Source organism: Podarcis tiliguerta, assembly GCF_965153285.1.
Source record: "Podarcis tiliguerta genome assembly, chromosome: 4".
Classification (NCBI taxonomy): Eukaryota; Metazoa; Chordata; class Lepidosauria; order Squamata; family Lacertidae; genus Podarcis; species Podarcis tiliguerta.
Window position 1 is genome coordinate 18,881,305 of NC_139537.1, and position 19,589 is coordinate 18,900,893.

At 43.7% G+C, this 19,589-nt stretch overlaps 1 protein-coding gene across 8 annotated transcripts in view; it reads left to right on the top strand.

The window, feature by feature from the left end:
* Positions 1-1,029: 1,029 nt before the first annotated feature.
* Positions 1,030-19,589, top strand: part of YAP1 (Yes1 associated transcriptional regulator) — an 83,255-nt gene continuing 64,695 nt past the window's right edge. The window contains exons 1-2 of one of the 8 annotated variants that reach the window (XM_083436582.1): positions 1,030-1,843; positions 8,893-9,137. In XM_083436582.1, the coding sequence (XP_083292708.1) occupies positions 1,511-1,843; positions 8,893-9,137 (578 nt within the window). In that variant the 5' untranslated portion in view covers positions 1,030-1,510. The remainder of the gene's footprint in view (positions 1,844-8,892; positions 9,138-19,589) is intronic. The other 7 variants (XM_083436580.1, XM_083436583.1, XM_083436578.1 and 4 more) reach the window with 7 other exon arrangements.

The window sequence follows — 19,589 nt, forward strand, 5'->3', positions numbered from 1 at the left end:
TTGTGAGCAAATGTATGTAGTCAAGTGTAGTACAAGTATCTGTTAACTTGAAGTACCACTTTGCTAAAGCTAAGTTTTACTCAGAGTAGATCCATTGAAGTTAACAGACCCAACTTAAGTCACGCTCATTAATTTAAGGGGGTCTACTCTGAATGAAAAGAAAAAACTTAGTGGGATACTACTTTACCTTTTGTAACTTTTTTTTTTTTAATCGGACTGCACCAGAACCCTATTTTTAACCAAACACAAACGCACAAGGGCCTAGGGCTCTTTCTTCGCCTCTGGTCATCTGCCTTTGGTCCGAAGAGCTTCAATCTCTGCTATCAGAAAAAGAAACAAACCAAAGCGAAAACAGATCCACCTGGAGTTTGGGAACGTCGCGGGAGACAAGAGGCTTGCAGTGCTGTCTGCGTGTGGGCCGGAACTTTCCTTGCACTTGTTCCCCCCCCCCCCCCACGTCCCCACCACCAGCTCCCGTGTCAAGGAGGGTGTGTGTGTGTGTGTGCGTGCTTGTGACTCTGGTTCTGCGAAGAGGAGCTCTGGCCTTTTTCTGCAGCCCATTTTGGGGGACGGGGAGGCGTTGCAGCAGCTTGCACCGCAGTCAAGGGAGGAAGGGGCGCCCTGATTTCTCCCTCCCCCCCCCAAAAAAGTGTGGGGTTTGGAGCCTGTGCTGTGATTAGGGTCTCGTTTCCTTCCCTCATCCCCCCTACCACTCGTTCTGGTGCGGGAGAGGGAGGGGGAAACCCAACCACCCCCAACTTCCCCTCCTCCCCGTCTCCGTGGGAGGGATGGAAAACCTCTTTCTTTTAAAGCGAAGTCCTGTAAAAACCCGCGGTTGCCGGACAACATTCGCGACGGGAAACAGCAGCGCGGGCGGGCGCGTGAAACCGAAAAAACTCACCCCACGCCGGGGGTGCTCTGTGTTTATGTGTGGTGGTGGGGAGACGTAGAGAGAGTAAAAAGTGGAGTGAAGGCGGGGAAGAAGAGAAAAAACTGGAAGGGGCGGGGAGAGAAAGAATGTCCTCTCTCTAAAATCCAGCGCGGCCGGGCGCGAGAAGTCCAGCAGCAGGAGAAGAAGGAGGAGGATCCTTCCCCCCCACCCTCGCCGGCTGGGCTGCGTTAAAGTCCCGCCGGATTCGGCGCGGGCGGGCTCTCGCTGGGCGGAGCTGGCTCGGGCGGGCGCGTCTCAGAACTTTTGTTTGGCGGTGTTTGTGCGCGGATCCGGCGGCGGCGCGCGGGACGAGATTCCTCCGAAAGATATATAGATATATATATATAAGTTCTCCTTCTCCTCCTCCTCGCCGTGTTGGTTTGAGGAGCTGCGTCGCGCTGCTGCGTGTGGAGGAGGCGCAAACTCGCAGGAACTTTTTAAAGGAGGAGGAGGAGGAGGCGGGCGGGCAGCCAGAACCGGCGGCGGGGGATGCGGGACGGAGAGCGCGGAGCTGCGGCCGCTTGAGAGAGAGACCGAGCCGAGCGAGAGAGGAGTCGGTGGGGACGGGAGCCCGCCGCCATGGACGCCGCCGGGCAGCCCCCGCAGTCGGCCTCTCAGCAACCGGGGCAGCAGCAGCAGCCTCCTCCGCCCCCCAATTCTTCGGGGCAGCCCCCTCCTCAGGCGCCGCCGCCTCAGCAGCCCGGCGGCGGCGGCGGCGCCGTCTCCGGCCCACCCCCGGCCGGCCACCAGATCGTGCACGTCCGCGGCGACTCGGAGACGGACCTGGAGGCGCTCTTCAACGCCGTCATGAACCCCAAGGGCGCCAACGTCCCCCACACGCTGCCCATGAGGCTCCGGAAGCTGCCCGACTCTTTCTTCAAGCCGCCCGAGCCCAAGGCCCACTCCCGCCAGGTGAGCGAGGTTGGGGGTGGGAGAGAGAGAAACTTTCCTGTTTGGGTGTGGGTGGCCTTTTTTTGCGCGGGGGGGGGGAGTAATTATGATATCATTACAAGTTCTTGTTTTTATTTCTTAATAGTTTTATTTGTTTGTGCCCCGCCTTTCCCTCCCTCCCCCCAGGACTCAAGGCGGCTTACAAAAATCTGTCTTAAAAACAGCAGCGGGGAATGGGTGGGAATCATTTAAAAGCGAGCAAACATGGGTAGGATCAAAAGCTGTAATAGCTATATTTATTTGTAGAGAAAGGGCTGTCTTCTGCTTACACACCACTTCTTGAAATACCCCCCCCCCATCTCACTTTCCATAAACTTTTGTCCGCTGCCTTTGAATGGGCTGCATTTTAAGAATAAAGTGGTTAAGAACAATAGTAGCGACATACTCTCTTTCTCCCTCCCCCGTTTCTTTCTCACCATGAACTCCAGATAGGGAATAGGTTTTTTGTTGCAGTGTAACTCTGTTAGGGGTCTACTCAGAAGTAAATCTCACTTTGTTTCAATGGGTCAAGCTACCTGAAGGGAAGGTAGAGCAGCCTTGCCTATGACCTGAGTTCTGTGTTTCATTGGGGTGTACGAAATCATGAATCAAAGTTAATGATATACTGTGTTTCAGAGTTCAGTGCAGATTGTCTTGCACCATACTGGTAGGAGTATGATTAAAAAATAAATAAATCATTGTCTCTCGCCGTCTGTGATCGTCTTCATCATCATCATCATCTAACATTTGCAAATGATGTTTCATTGGGTAAGATGGATGAAAAAAGGCAGGTCTTTGCCCCAAGGAGCTTGCAATCTAAATGCTGACAGAGGATGACACAACAGGGTAAATAAAGGGAGGAAAGGAAAACCAGAGTTAAGGATGTCAGGAAAAGAATCATGGGCAGATGCAGTTACACACTGCTTTTCAGGTAAAAACAAGTGTAGCCTTGCCTCCTGATGACAGCCTTTACACACACTTTTCTTGTATTTCTTGTGTGGGGTGGAGGGGTTATTCAGAATTGAACACTTGCCTGATGTTTACCTGGATTTTTGCCATGTATACACATTAGGAAGCTGCCATATATTGCTAAATAGATGGGTGCAGGTATGTATTGATTTATTAGATTTGTATCTTGCTTTTTATAAAAGAAACTCACCAGGCAACGTACAAGGTACATGGGTCCACCCAACAGATATAGAGCAAAAATAATAAATGAAAGTAGCAAGTAGACAAAAGTACATTAAACACAGTAAGTGGTCTTACAACTACAGTCATCGTCCCCAGTAAAACCTTAAAACTACAGTACAGCCACAGTAAACTAGCACCACATATTTCACAATCTCATTACCATAAAGCCACAGCAAACAAATAGCTTTTCAGGGCCTGCTTAAGAAGGTTTGAAGAGATGGAGCTTCTGTAGCAAAATGAACATTTGTATGCTTCCCATGTGCAACTGTATATACAGGTGTTTGCTTTTCCTACTTGAGTGTACAAAAATGCTGTGGGTGAGGCAGCCCTGAGCCTTGAGGAAAAGGGTTTCCAGGTCAGAGGGTGTGACTTCCAGGCAGCTTGATCCTGTGTATCTGACACTTAAAGACGTAAATACCCGCCTATGACTACTTTGCTAGTTGGGAAGTTGCCTTTACACACCCAGAGTTTGTGTGTGTATTCTTTCAGAACAATAACAAAACTCAGTTACTGATTTTTATTTTTATTTACGTGAAAAGCACTCCATAGTTTTCTGTTTCCTTGCAGTTGTCTGATGTATTCAACACCCGTTCCTAGTTTTTCAGGAAAGGGGAGAAGAATTTGTCTCATAATTATGCTAGAAGCCTGTGGCTTCTTGTAGAGATTTGCAGTGGTACCTCAAGTTACAAACACTTCAGATTACAGACTCTGCTAACCCAGAAGTAGTACCTCGGGTTAAGAACTTTGCTTCAGGATGAGAACAGAAATCACTTAGTGGCAGCGGGATGCCCCATTAGCTAAAGTGGAACCTCAGGTTAAGAACGGTTTCAGGTTAAGAACGGACCTCCGAAACAAATTAAGTTCGTAACCAGAGGTACCACTGTATTACTTTGTTATGCTCCAAGGAACTCAAGATGGCATACATGGTTTTCTACCCAACCACAATATTTTCCTTGCATCAACCTTGTGAAGTAGTTAGGCCGAAAGAGAGTGATTACAGTTTGCACATAATTGGTAAGGCACGGTTTGTTCAGCCAAATGTGAGTCCTCTCACAGATGAGCAAACAAACCATTGCTTGTCCTCCAAAGCTTGGTTTGTATTTTAGCTATTAAATTTATATCCTGCTCTTCCTCCCAAAGGAGCCCAGGAGGGGTTGTTTTCCAGCTACTGTTTCCACGTGCCAGTGCAGCATCATGAGTGTCTGGCGTGGGCTGGCCAAACAAACCATGGTTGTTGGGTTCAGACATGGGTTAAAACAAGCCATGGTTGCTAAGCCAACCACAGCTTCGTTCATTGGTAGAAATCAAATGATGGTTAACCTGCTGAGCTTGCACATTCAAAGAAACCTGAGTTTGTTTAAGCCATGGGTTAATATTAGGTAAGGACCAAGCCAGTAACTTGACCAAGTTTGGGCAGTGAGGGGGGCATTTCCAAGTGGGAGTTTGAACCTGGATTTCCCCAGTTTTAGTTTGACACTTTTGTGAGGGGAGGAGGAAAGATAGGGTAGAATCTTGCTTTCTCCCCTGCACTGCTGCTTTCATTTTGGGATCCTAAACTTCAGTCCCTTTCTTGGGTTTCTGCAGCGCAAGATGCAACTTTCATCTCCTTCCTCTTGAATCTGTGCTTGAATCTCCTTCCTCTTGAATCTATATAAGCCTTGGTGCTTATATAGGTGGATATTGTTCCCTTGCTTTTGGTTCTTGTTGTAAAGTGATCACTTTTTTCATTTGCCTTTCCTCCACAGTTCTTCTGAGCTTGTGGTGGTGGAGTGCAGTTGTTAATGATCCTAAATTTTCAAGTAGACAGTGTCGGATTTAGAAGAATGATGTGCAGTGGTTCGGCAGTGCTTAAACTTCCTTCTCTCCATCCCTTGTGTTAGGAGATGGAAGGTAATTTCCTTTCTAGAAGAGCTTGGAAACCTCTTTTTACCCTCTGAAGTCCTTTTGGTGGTGGCCCCCTTCCTCTCCACAGCACTTCCCAGCATATAATTATCCTCTTCTCCCCACCTCCATTCCTCTTCCAGAGTTCTTCATTATGTGGAAATTTTCACTTTTGCCTATTATAGACCTGCTTCCGCAGTAGTAGAAATGCCCCTTCACACCCCTCCATTTTGTCTTTGCTTGTGAAGAAGTGTTGACCTACCTTCCGGTTTTATACTCTCATAAATCCCTGGATGGAGCTGTTCAGGCCAGCTTCCCTCTTCTTCACCTCTAATCTGTTTTTTTGTTTGCTTGTTTTCCTGGCCACTTGTTTGTGAATGGGGGAGGTGGGAGTGATGGCAGCAGTTCTCTCCTATCCCTTCCTTTGAGCTACCTTTAATCCTTATCCCATTAGGGAGGAACTATGCCATTCTTTAAGACAGGGGTAGGCAACCTAAGGCCTGTGGGCCGGATTTGGCCCAATCGCCTTCTCAATCCGGCCCACAGACGGTCTGGGAATCAGCGTGTTTTTACATGAGTAGAATGTGTCCTTTTATTTAAAATGCATCTCTGGGTTATTTCTGGGGCAAAGGAATTCGTTCATTCCCCCCCCCCCCCAAATATAGTCCAGCCCACCACATGGTCTGAGCGACGGTGGACCGGCCCACGGCTGGAAAAGGTTGCTGACCCCTGCTCTAAGGCCTTCTAAGATGCTTGCGGCACTCCGTTTCCCCCCTATTCCTTAACTTAAGGGAATTTGTAGGGGAGGGGGCTTTAACTCCCCTGTCTTGCCCACTTGCATACTGCATTCCCTGCACTTTGTCTATTTACTGTTACATTTATAGCACACATTTTCTCATGGAATTCAAGGTTGTGCTGATGGTTCTTTCCTCCTCATTTCCCCCCTTTCCTCTGTGAAGTAAGTTGGGTTAAGAGACAAGTAACTGGCCAAAGGTTACCCCGTGAACTTCATGGCTGAGGGAGCCCTGGTCTTCCGGGTCCTAATTGACTCCCCTAATCACCACACCACACTTATCCCCCATTCCCTCTTCCCAGGATTGTGGAAAGTCTGTCATTTCTCTCTGAGCTAGGAGTTGGAGCGATGGAAGCCTTGAATTTTGCGCTTTCTAGATAAGGCACCCCCCCCCCCATATCATTCCAAGGCCTGTTTTCGCCACACCAATATTTTTAGCTATCGCCTAAGCAGAGTTTTTGCCTTTGTTGCAAGAAGAAGGCTTAAAGCCTCTGAAACGATATTGGGAATTAATCACTCAGAAAAGCAAATGGACATTGATCTCGTAATTGCTATTGACTAGTGTACTGAGGGGGGAGTTGTGTGAGTGTCCAAAAACTTCTAAATGTAGAGCTGTGTCAGTTTTGTGCCTCAAGAGCATTAGATTGCAGCATATTCCTATGACGTTAGCATGAACCTTCCTAATGTCAGGGCTTGGATGTATTGCCATTGTACTGTTGACACTTTGATGTCTGTAATGTGGAGTGTTTGCTGTCTTGAAGCTTGAATCCAGGTGTTGAGGCCATAGTCTTGCAGACCATAAACACTTCCAGAGAAAAGTTGTCTGAAAAGATGTTGGGTTCTGAATAAGTTTAGCCTATGGATAATTATTTAAATATTAGAACAGACAAGATGGAAGTTAATAATTTGGCAACTTACGCTAATGGGTTCTCTGTGTGGTGTTTTTTTTTTTTTGAGGGGGAGGGGAGTTGGAATTGGTTCTTTTTCTTAAAGATTTTTTATATGAGAAGTATATTTTGAGTCTTCATCATAAGTTATTGTCATCTATTCAGCCAGCAGAAGTGACTATTTTGCAATGGCTTCTGATATTTCTGTGACCAATTATGTCAGCTTTTCCATTATTAAACCTCTCTTAAAAAGGGGCTTGGCTTTGTGTGTGGCTTTAAAAAAAAGTCTGCTTGAACCTTGGCATGCAGCTCTTACCCAAACATTAATTCACTTGACAGATATTAAATGGAAAAAAGCCTAGACTTGAAGTTGTAGAGTTGCAAGTAGAGATGATTGCTTTGCTGCCTTTGAACTTTAACGTAGTACAGGCTTATCACATACTTTCCATGTAGGTCCAATATCTCAAACTCCCCTGACAATTGCAGAAGAAAAGTTATTAGCTATGTACCGAAACCATCTTTAGCTTCAAGTACGAGAGCGGTTTTTTTCATGGTTTACTTATTTGCAAACTGGCATTAATCTGCGTTTGAGCTGCCTCCCATATGGAGATAGCTGTATAGTGTAATCCATGTGTGCTGCTTGAATACAAAAGGCTAAAATACTTGCCTAAACAGTTTCACATTGAACTGCGTACTTAATTCCATGCCTTGGGCCTTAAAGCTCTGCAGACATACATCTATATGCACCATAAAATGAATAAAAGCTATCTGTGTGTCTAGGTGTCTGTGGTTGTCAAAAGCTTCATGTCTATGTGTTCAGATCTTGGTGGACAGTAATTCAGCATATTAACACAAATTGAGAATTACTTAGGCTGATGGTAAAGGACTTGGCAGTTGCTGGGTGTGGATTACAGTCTAAGGCTGGGCTGAGACCTAGGTTAATAAACTCTCTTGAGTTGTGCAAATTCAGGCTTCATAGCCTTCCTAAGGTGCAGAAGAGATTAGGGGATCTGCAACATCAGCCTCTGTGATTCAGTAGGAAAGCCTGACCCAAACTAATCATCCATATTTTCTACCTGTTGTACTCCAGTCTCCAGTTTCCCAAGCTGCAGCCAATGTCCTAAATAATAGAATCAGAATTGTAGAGTTGAAAGGGACCGCAAGTGTCATCTTGTCCAGCCCACCTGCAATGCAATGCAAAGTTCCTTGAGAACACGCAATGACCACTGAACACCATTCTGGGCAATATCCAGCTTAGTCATGCTCAGTGTCAACCGATTGGAATTGATAGTTAATGAAATGTGTTGATTTCAGTGGGTACGACTTCAGTGGCTCACCCTCGTGTGTGTGTGTGTGTGTGTGTGTGTGTATCTTGGCAGTTTAAGAGACACCACTCTGTTCAATTTATAGTAGAATCCCATCAGATTGCAGAAGGGATGTGAGGATTGTATCTCCAGCTGTATTCTAAAATGGCAGCATTGAGAAGTTCTGCCTCGGAGATACAGTAATAGGAGAAAAGTTAGCCTGGAGAAAAAGAGTGATTTGCCCTGCCCTGCTTTAAATCATGCTTTCTCTCCCCCCCCCCCCCAACAAATCTTTTGTCATCTGGAACGCATTTTAGCAAAACCAGACATGTATTACTGTTTGCAATGTGGACCTCATTTGTCCCATTTTGTAAGACCATTTAAACAGCTTTCACAGCTGTCTCTGAAGCCCTTGATAAAGATGTGGGACAGCAATGGAGGCGGGGGGCGGGCAGTGGTAGAGGACAGAGCAGACAGATTCAAGAACTTGGTATTAGAAAGAGATGAGGGATACCTGAAAATTCTAAAAGATGTACATGTAAACAAAACCATTCAGTAGAAACGTTCTTATAAAGCAGGGATGAGAAGCCTGTGACTCTTCAACTGATGGACTTTTGGGGGCTGATGGGAGTTATATTACTCCAGTTGTTGCTGGACACCAAGTTCCTCACCTGGTTATAAAGCTTTCTCCTCCACAAAAGATATTGGTCCAATTCCAATCCTGCATCTGCAGTCGCGGAGTTAAAAAAAACAACCTGTGTATGAAATAATAAAATTCAGTTTTTGTCTTATGCCCATTTCAACATTAGCTTTGGTTATTACCCTACTTGTTGGAAGTCTCATTGCCCTGTGCGTTCATCTGTCCTTGGGGCAGATTAACTGTTTCTAGATGAAAAGTGGGGGTTCTGGAGCATGCTGCTGACATAATGGGTACCTGGCTACACCACAGACTTAAGGAATTGTTTAACTCTGCAGGCCAGCACAGATGCAGGGACAGCAGGAGCTCTGACACCTCAGCATGTCCGTGCCCACTCCTCTCCAGCATCGTTGCAGTTGGGAACCGTTTCTCCAGGGGGGCTTACCCCTTCCGGCATCGTTCCTGGAGCGGCGCCTTCTTCTCAACATCTCCGCCAGTCATCCTTTGAAATCCCTGATGATGTGCCCCTACCACCGGGTTGGGAGATGGCAAAGACACCGTCTGGCCAGAGATATTTTTTGAAGTAAGTACAATTACCGGGAAAGGGGAGGTAGCGGCGGCGACAAATCTTTGTGCTTAAAAAACAACAACTGGTAGAATTAATACCTTGTGCCTCATCTGAAGGCCATATCCTTGTTTGACAGTGTGGGGTCATGCTGAAAATTGTATTGTCAGTTTTAAAATAATTGTGTACTTTATGCAATTAATCAATTTGCATATCACTAATAAACGCATAGTATTTTCAGACTTTTGATAGTGTATGGGAATGGTTGTAACTCTGTTACACATGTTTCACAACGGAAAGGTTCCAGAGTCTCTGTTAGAAAGGACCTTGGGGTTGCAGAGGTGAGAGATCTTGAAGAGTCACTGCAAGTCAATAGAGACAGTAACAGTGGGCTGATAAGGTAGTTTCATTCTTTCATATAGAACTAGGAACAGCAAAAGTGTGAGTTGGGGGGCTGGTTCATCCCCTCCTTAAAACTCAGTATTTTTGCCACCACAACTTCTCTGGAATAATGAAGAGCACTTTTTTTAAAAAAGCTATGATTTTGTAGATATGTTTAACTATTTATGGCCATAGGTCTGCCCATCCCCACTTTTTAAGTTCATATGTTCACTTGATTGTAGGCTGGCTTTGCATACTTTCTATACCTCTAGAATGTAGGACAAGATGGGAGATCATGGATGCCTGGTTCTGAAAGTTCCATTAACGCATGTCTTGTCATGCACAACTAATCTGTCCTGAACAGACCCTATCATTTTTAACATTACTAGTCCCATAAACATATTTATTTATATAGAAATTTCTATCCCACCCATCTAATGCAGTTCATTCTTTTCACGATAAACCATGGTTTATTGTGACAGCCATACCGCTTGTAAAATGTCATGGTGGTTAAGAAAGTGAACTGTGAAGCACAGGAACCGGGCGAGAAATCTTTCCTTAGCCTGTACTTGTCTGGTGACCTTCGGCAAGCCTTGGCTCATAATATGGAAATGAAACTGACACAAGGGTGCTTGTGAGGCTTGCTGAGATAATGAGTGTGAAGCTGTTGTGCAGTAAGCAATATAAAAACACCAGGTAGTTATTGGGGAAAATGACAGTGTTCAAGGGAGTAAAGAGTAAGTCGGTGCATGGATCTAGTGCGCGTTAATAACAGCCCTGTGTTTTAAGACCGTGTGGGCATTTTACAGCATCATCTCATCAGATTTTCCATTGCCTTTCCTTAAGAAAAATTAAGGATTGTAGTCGTTAATTCTTCTTGTTGGCCTCCTTAGACATCTGCCGTAAGGAAGAAAGGTGGCATATAGATTTTGAAGTATTTAAAATAAGATTGCATTGTTGGATCCATGGGGCAAGGCTGTAGCAGAAAAAGTTCCAGCTTGAATCTTTGGAATCTGCAGTTAGGTCTGAGAGACAGTATTGCATAAAAACCCCGAGTAGCTGCTGCCGATTAGAGAAGATCATACTGAGTTAGATGGAGCAATGGTCTGATTTGGCTGGCTGGCTTTATCTATCTATCTATCTATCTATCTATCTATCTATCTATCTATCTAATCTGTATCACTACCTATAGCAAATGGTCTAAGGGTGGGGTACACAAAAACATAATAAGTATAAGGTATAAGGCATCCTCTCAATTCATATTATTTTAGCAGTAATTACTTTCAACTCAACTGCATTCTGGAAGCAAATGCACAAAATGCTGGTGTACAGCAAGCCTGTGAGAAGTACCAAATTCCATTCAGGAGTGGGGCTTCTGCTAAGCCTGGCAGAAGGAAAACAAGCCTTTAAAACGGTGTTTCAGTTACACCCCACTTTTTGCTGGGTTGCCAGGTCACGTGACCAAACTGAATGTGCTTAGGATTTGCTCTGAGTTTCCCCTGTGTGGTCCTGCCCCAACCACGGCCCCTTTCCAGGGCTTACCAGGCTGCCCGCATGTGGGGAGACAAACCAATGTATCCCCAGCTGAACCGAGGTTGGGGAAGCTACAGCGGTGTAGCCTGGCTGCCTCCCAGTTCAGCCAGAAATCCACTGGATCCTTACCCCAAGCATCTAGCAGATCTTCCTATGGATCTTCTCCCTTAGGGTTGCAGTCTATGGGTTCTTTTCAGCCAAGTCCTACTCAGAGCAGACACTTTTAAATTAACCAAACTAAGTTAGTCATATCTAACTTCAGTCAATTTACCCTGAGTAGAAGTAGTGTTGATTTCCACCCCGTTTATCTAAATCAGTTCAAGAATATAGGAAACCACATAGTAGGCAGTTCAGCAAAAGTCCTTTTTTAAAAATGAGCTGCCTCTAAAAAGAGGAGAAAAACGAACTTAAGCCTTTGTGTAACTGGTTTTCCAACCTATGCAGATTTAGGTGAAAGCAGAGGAACAGTTTGATCATGGCCATTTTTTTTTTTTTGACAGTTTTATTATTGCTACAGAAAAGTCTTCCTGCTCCTATGAGTGATCTCCTCCCTCTCTCACTGGTCTTTTCTTGGTATCTGTTTCAAAGGGTCAGGTTTCCATAAGGACAATAAAGAGCCTGAGACTGGAAAGTACACACAAGTCTGGCAAACTCATCTGCATGAGCAAGATCATTTGTTCTCAAGCAGACATCCAAAGTAAATGATTGAAAGAGCTGCTAGCTGTGAAGGATGTGTCTTGAAGGGGGGAAAGAGTAGAAACAAACCAGGTTGTTAGGAAGAAAAATAAAGGCTGTGCTTTTTTTTTGAACCTCTCCCTGCTGGGTCACATGCTGATCTGGGGAGATTTTAAACAGCTTAATAAATTGTTTTTCTTTCTGCTTTTCCTTGGGTGCTGCTGTGGTTTGGGAGAACCTGAGGACAGTTCTGAAAGTTCTGCTTAGGCCCGAAGAACAACAACATGGACACTCCTATATAGATTTTGTGTGTTGTGGAGATGTACCAGACCCGCTGTTCTGTGTAAAATGATTTCTTATTACTTTGTAACCTAGGTTACCTAAGTTTAAAGAATAACTTGTTTTGAAAGTTCTGTTTTTACCAGAAATAAATGCATGAAGTCATCTTAAAGCTGTAGTATTTTTTTTAAACCACAGCTGGTAGAGATGCAACTGATAATATTCTCATTGTCTGCAACACAGAATATATATAGAGGGGGGGGGGAGGGAGAATGTGCGCATGTGAGCACTTAAAAATTAATATTCGCTCACATTAAATTACAGCAAGTCTTTTTAATCTTGACAATCAGCCTCTCAATCACGTGAGTTAGAGGCTTTGCCTTTCTTTCTCCTCGTTCCTTCATACTTCTACCTCTTCCAAATTCTGACCATGATATTGTCGCTGCTGCCAAATCAATTAGGATTGGTAGTGGAAGTCTGCACAAATTGGTGTTTAGCACAGGGTAGTCCTTAATGTTAGAGAAAGTGACAGAGCTGTGTGTACAGCTTTTGCAGTTCTGTTCAGAAGCAGCACTATGGTACCTACATGTTTGGCTCTCCCACGCTGGGTTGTATGCCCTCTTTACTGGAGAAAATGGCTCCTCTGACAAAGCAAGCAGACAAATAATACGTTATATGGAGGCTCTTTTTATTTTCTGTTACTCCACTCGAAACCTAATTGTGGGCGCTCTTCACTGACACTTGGCTTCCTGTTCTGACTTCAGGATTCACATTTGACCAAGAGCAGTTTAATATTGCATCACTGCTGGAAGATCCAGCAATAGTTCATTGCTGCTCCCTGTGGACTACTTGAAAAAAGCGTGCACAGCTCAGGAAGAAGTGTGTAGCTTTCCTACTGGAAAGAAGTGGTTGGGTAGAGGTGTGCTTTGAAAAAACAGTATTGCCTAATGTAAGTCAGTGCGGGATAGAAAAAATACTGTTTAGAAAAAGTACTGTTTCTTCTCAAGATTGGGAACACCTGCAATGCATGGCTCTAGCCTTGGTTTTTGGTGAATGTTAATCGGTACAGGTTCAGCATTAGTAGCTTTTTAAAAAGACCGTCAGAATTAATGAGACCTGATTGCTGGCTGGACAGACGAAAGTTAAAATGGAAAATGGAAAGCAACTCTTTAGAACTAATCTCCAGTTTTTGGTACAATTTGGCCTAGCTGCTACTGCACCATATTAATCTACCTAACAGCCTGTTTCATTTGTTCTGGCAGAACAGAAATCAATGCAGTTTGTGTGTTTGTAAATGCTGTTAAGTTATAAGTAAATGAACAGTTAGCATGGAGTATTGATTGTCTGCCAATGCAGTGTCATAACTGGTGATGATCATCTGTACTAGAGACAGGTAACACATGTTATCCAGTTTTTAATTGCTGATAGATGGTGGTTTTGGTCCTAGGGCATGATATTGAAGATGTACAAGACTTGCTGAAGATAAGCAAGTCTGAGACTGGTTATTAGCTGGATAAGGGTATCCTGTCTTTGGTTCCATCTTGGAAGAAAAATGGGCCATAGATATTGTCACTTTGCATCTGAAATGAAATCCAGAAATAGTGGTGTAATTAACTATTTGTTTGCTTGTTTGTTTGCTCATGACAAACAGTGATGGCACATGAACGAACAGGCAGGTGACAGTACTTAATCATGTACAAAGTTAATTCTCTTGTTAGAAATAGCACCACAGTTACCTTTCTAGCTGAAGCATCTTACGGTAAATCACACAAGTAACTTTTTGTTAAGAGATGGCATGCAAATGTTCTATACAGAAATATTTCCAGACAAGTTGACAGAAAATGTTTATAATCCCAGTAATATGGTTTAAAATGTGTTTAATGAAAGCAGACCTACTGATCCCAAAATATGGGTTAAAACATGTTTAATACAAACAAACCTATTAATAATGTGAAAAGTCTTAAAATTGTAATGCCTGGCTCCCAATTAAACATGCTGTAACTTGTGGTTGTTCAGAGTAGACCCATTGTGGACTTTACTAATTTAGTCATTGATTTCAATGGGTCCAACCTGTGTCTGATGTGTTACTTATGTGTAAAACAACATGTTATTGTATTACTACTGAAAAAAGAATATTTTATCAGGTTCAGTGGGATTCTTTAAACTTTTTCAAAATACTTCTTATGTGACAATCTCTGTTAATACTACTATATTCAGCCAGCTATCATGATGTTGATAGTGCTTTAAATGACTTGGAAATTGTTGTCAAAAGAATCAGAACCTTACAGCGTGAATTGTAAGATCTGGGGGAATAAAACTCTTTGAATTAATGAACACTGATTTAAAGCAATTATTTGATTTGAGACCACTAGATTCTCAGGGCTAATAACATCTCAATATGCATAGGATGCTACACATTCAATATAGTTTTCTTTTTTTATAAGAGCTTAGCACTACCCATTGGAAAGTTCCTTTTAGTACACTCCCATTGGAATGCCATGTTTGGTTTATCATTTATTTTAATGGGGAGTGTGCAGGAGAGCTTTGCAGTAGATTGCGCCTCAAATTTAGACTAACCTGATAGATAACACTGGTCAACAACAAATTTGTCTGCGTTTTTTCAGCTGATTTAGGACGAATCTGATGTGCTGAATCAAAAAATCACATTGGTTTTGCTCAATCAGGTCAAGTTTTTGAGGTATGACCACATGTCATTTTTTAACGTTTTTGTTCACATGTACGCTTGTGTGGAGCATTTTAGAAGAAGTTGGTGGGGGTAAAATGCCATGTTGAATAATTGTTTTGATTGGAAATGATTATTTTAATGACAAGAAGTATTCAGGTCCGATAGTTCTGGGTGATTATGTCGAAAAGGGATCAGTTTGAAGTCATAAAACCTCGAAATCTTCCTTAAATTGGTGCGGCAAAGCATAAAGTTGGGGGATCAAAACTAAGTTAATGGGGCAGCGGCCCCATGAAGTGTAAAGCTTGGGCGCCACACATGGTGTGCAAGGCATGCACCGAGACTCTACGTGGGTGGACCAATGGCAAGAGGAGTCTGAACTTTGGAATTCCCATGGTTTGGAGGGAGCCGACAAACCATGTCACTGACTGCTACTTCTGCGCTGTTGATGTGACTGGGATCAACAGAAAGAACAGGAGCAGCCTCAAGTATACTGATCTTCAATCAGCACGTCATCCTGTAGCTCATTGTGATGAAATTCCAGTGCCTATCTTTGGAGAACTTCCTGACATTAGTGACGAAGATGCCTCCAGTGTTGAAGGACATGAAGAAGAAGAAGTGGTTCTTGAAGATGATGCTCCACATCCATTTTCCCAAAAGGAGTTGAATGATCTAGTTCGCGACCTCAGCTTGTCAAAGGACTCTGCCGAACTGTTGGCATCCAGATTGAAGGAAAAAAACCTCCTCTCTGACAGTGCTCGCATCAGCTTCTTCCGCAACAGGCATCAAGAGTACCTCCGTTTTTTCTCGGAAGAGAAGGACTTGGTGTACTGTGCAGATATTGTGCAGCTTCTGCTCAAGCTTGGAGTGCCACAGTACGAACCCAAAGATTGGAGACTGTTCATTGACAGCAGCAAGCGATCATTGAAATGTGTTCTGTTATACAATGGCAACCAGTTTGCCTCTATACCCCTGGCTCACTCGAGTACACTGAAGGAGAACTATGAAGCGGTGAAGTATGGGCTGGAGAAAATTGGTTATGTTCAGCATAAGTGGTTTATTTGTGTTGACCTGAAGATGGTGAACTTTTTGTTGGGACAACAGACTGGCTTCACCAAGTACCCATGTTTTCTGTGCATGTGGGATAGTAGGGACCGTGCTCAGCATTACACGAAGAAGGACTGGCCTGTGCGGGAGGAATTGGTGCCTTGCAAAGAAAGGAACGTCATCAATGACCCTCTGGTGGACAGAGACAGAATACTCTTCCCACCGCTGCACATCAAGCTCAGCTTAATCAAGCAGTTCACCAAGGCTCTGGACAAGGATGGTTACTGCTTCACTTACTTGTGCCAGGCTTTTCCAGGATTGACCATGGAGAAGTTGAAAGCTGGCATCTTTGACGGTCCTCAGATCCGTCAGCTCATCAGAGATCCAGAGTTTGGAAACTCAATGAACGAAGTGGAACTGGAAGCGTGGAAGGCATTTGTTCTGGTAGTGAAGAACTTTCTTGGCAACAATAAGGCCAGAAACTACGCAGAACTTGTCAACAACATGCTGACTGCTTTCAGAAACCTGGGCTGCAACATGAGCGTCAAGTTGCACTACCTATTTTCACATATGGACCAGTTTCCTGAGAACCTGGGTTCAATGAGTGACGAGCAGGGGGAGAGATTCCATCAGGACATGAAAGAGATGGAGACCAGGTATCAGGGTCGCTGGGACGCAGTCATGATGGCTGACTACTGTTGGACTCTGAAGAGAGACCTCCCTGCCACTGAGCATTCCAGGAGTTCCAAGAAACGGAAGTTCAAGCCCTGAAGTTTGAAAAATGGTGAAGCAACATGCAATTTATGTGTACTTACCTTTATCAATGCCCACCATTCAGTTTACCTGACCTGATGGAGAGAAACGGATGCCATTTCCTGATTCAGCACTGCAAAAATACCCTAAATCAGTTTTAGAAATCTAGACAACATTCAAAAAGTAAAAAATTGTTGCCCAGTGTTTATCTCACTTAGTTAGATAATTAGGATAATTAAAAAATGTTTCCATAGAAGAATGCTTTAGTTGAGATGACTCTCAGGGTCCCTTCCGACACTACAATTCTATTCTGTGATTCTATTTTTTTGTTCAGTTAGTTCTTAACTTGTATAACTCAAAACATCCGTCAACTCAGTATCATTCGTTATGAATTCTAAATATGAATTCCTTAATGTCATTCAGTTAATCCCACATTAGTCGAATACATTTATTAAATGATGAGAGAGAGAGAGAGTGAATCTTGCCATGACACTACTGAAGAGAAACAAAATACCTCCAGGCCATCGTTTTCAAATAGTGCCTGGATGCTTTGCTCTCAGCAGAGTAGCTGCGCAGTATCTTTCCCCCTGTGGGTAGAAAAGTAGTTCAGAGGGATAAATTGCATTGTGTGAAAATGCCTAAAGAGTTTAGGGTAGCCCCTCTTTCAGCTGTTTCTCTGCTCAAATTTCCATGCTCCCCAAGGCATCTTTTGGTTTATTGTTTGCTATTTTTGCCTCCAGCATGCAGATGTGGCTTTTGTATTAGAGTTCCACAAAGTTAAGGTAGGGCCAGAGAGCTGCTAGAAGAGAGTCAGATGTGTTTGTGTGCCTTGACTGCACCAGGAAACAGTGCAAAATGGAAGGCTGCATATTTTAGCCATTGTGTTGGCTGGCCCTAGTGGGGGAGTGCCACGTAGCAAACTTCTCCACTTCCCTTAAGGGCCAGCCTTTTGGGGGGTATATCACCTCTCTGCGAAATTTCACCAGCTTCACCTTTACTTTTTTTGACATATTTGTTGATGAGCAAATGCTGCAAGGTGTTAGTGCTTATTTCTGAGAGCTACTACTGGGTGTTGCAGTTACAACAGGAAGCTTCCTGTTCCTCCACGGTACTGCCTCACGTATTGTATCTTTTTCATCTTTCCAGTATGCTGATGTAGGTCAGTGTGTACACCCCATGGATGCCGAAGCTTTGAAAGTTTTAATTCAGACAGGATGGAGTTGTGGTCAAACTGGAAGAGCAAGGCACTTGGCTGCTTTCTGTTGACTCCACAAAAACCTTGCCTGCCTGAGGCAGCTCTTAGGCTTAAGGAGCCTTGGACAGTTTTGGCTTAGACTTGGTAGCGAACCTTCTTGAGAACTGCTTTTGTGGTCGCGACTACGGTTGAATTAAAAGCGAGAATGGCTAACCAAGGCTCACTATTTGGTAGTTCAGAGTGCAACCCACGAAATGTTGTCCTGCTGAGCTCACATTCGTTTTGGTGGGGTTTCTACCTCTAGTGTCTGGGTGTTGGCAGAAGAGTGCTTGGAATGGGCCCGTGTACCATGCAAATGGCAAGCAGAACAGACATCTGTGTCGCTTTTGAAATGCTTCCTGTTGGCCAGCTGTAAGTTGACATTGCAGTGAACTATGAAGTGGGGGTTTGGCTTCATCTTTTAAGACAAAAAAGCAAGCTCTAATTAGCAGCAGATGATGATTTGCAGACCCATATCTTGAAGAGGTTGTTTTCCCCCCAGGTGTGCTTTTGCTGGTGTCTTCTAAGTAGAAGCAAGTTGGATGGTTTGACGTCATAGACTCCTGCATCTAATCCCTGTACAGACTCTTGCAACACTCATTAATCATGCCGCATGCTGAGGAAACTGTTACTGATCACCCCAGCTGTCTTCTGTAGTTAACTTTCTCTGCAGGAAACTGCTCTTCCAAGGAGTTTGTCAACAACTTCCTATTTTCTCTTTCAGCTGTTGTATAGCTTCCTGAATGAACTGGCCACAAGTTTTCAATTTGTGTCTGTGGGTGCTGTTGGGGATGTTGACACAACCCGAGTGTTAAAACTTCACCCGGATGAGGTTGCTAGGTGTGTTATGCCTTCAGTGTATGAACTGGGCAAGCCAAAGGCAAAATGTGTGATAATCGCCCCTTTAAGAAAACAGAATGGCTTGTTTCACAAGAACTTCATAAAATCAAAACGCAAAAATTGTAAGTTTGTATCTGAAAAGGACAGAAGGCTGTCACTAGGGGCAGTTTATGCTGTGTACACAAATTGGAAATTTGTATTAGCGTAACTCGGGTAATGGTATCCTCCTATGAAAAGGATTAGGTGGTTCGAAAGTCCATGGAGAACAACTGTCAGGTTGAATAAACATTTCTGGACTAGAGGAACAAATGGGAAGATGCCTTGGACCAATGAGACATTGTTGATTCTCTTACCTGAGCAAACTAATGATTTATTCATTTTTCAGACTTTACTATTTCACACAGTTCTGCTTCTGCTAATTCAGTAGGGAGTCAGGTACTACACTGACCATGCATTTTCATTTAATTGTTAAATTTATATCCTGCCCTTCCTTCCAAAGCAACCAATGTTGTCCACTAGTTATTGCCCATGTGCCTTACTTTAATAACCATACAAGTAAAAAATTTAAATTGAGCTGACCATACTGTAGAATCAGGATAAGTACAAATATACAGACTTGACTGTATTAAAAGTGACCAGAGGGAAACTTTATTTGGCAACTCGGTTTAAAAACTGAGCTCACTTGAGTTGGTGTGGCGTTCATAGATCAATCTGGTCCTGAATGTTCTTTTTCTGGTGCAAATCCCATTCATTCTGAAGGCATGTGTGCCAACTTCTGAAGATAGAGGCAGATGAATTGCACTTTTAGCATTGCTCCTGTTTTTGTTATGGGTGTATTGACCACATAGATTAATGTAGTTCTCAAAATGGACAGACTTTCTCATATATTCAGTACTAATGTGTTGCTAATTGGTCTTGTGCCAACTGTTGCCATTTCATCGTGTGTGTGTGTGTGTGTGTGTGTGTGTGTGTTATGGGCAATTATTGGGCAGCTTGCACATCTACCCTGCTTTTTGCCTTTCCTTTTATTTCTTGCACACTTGGT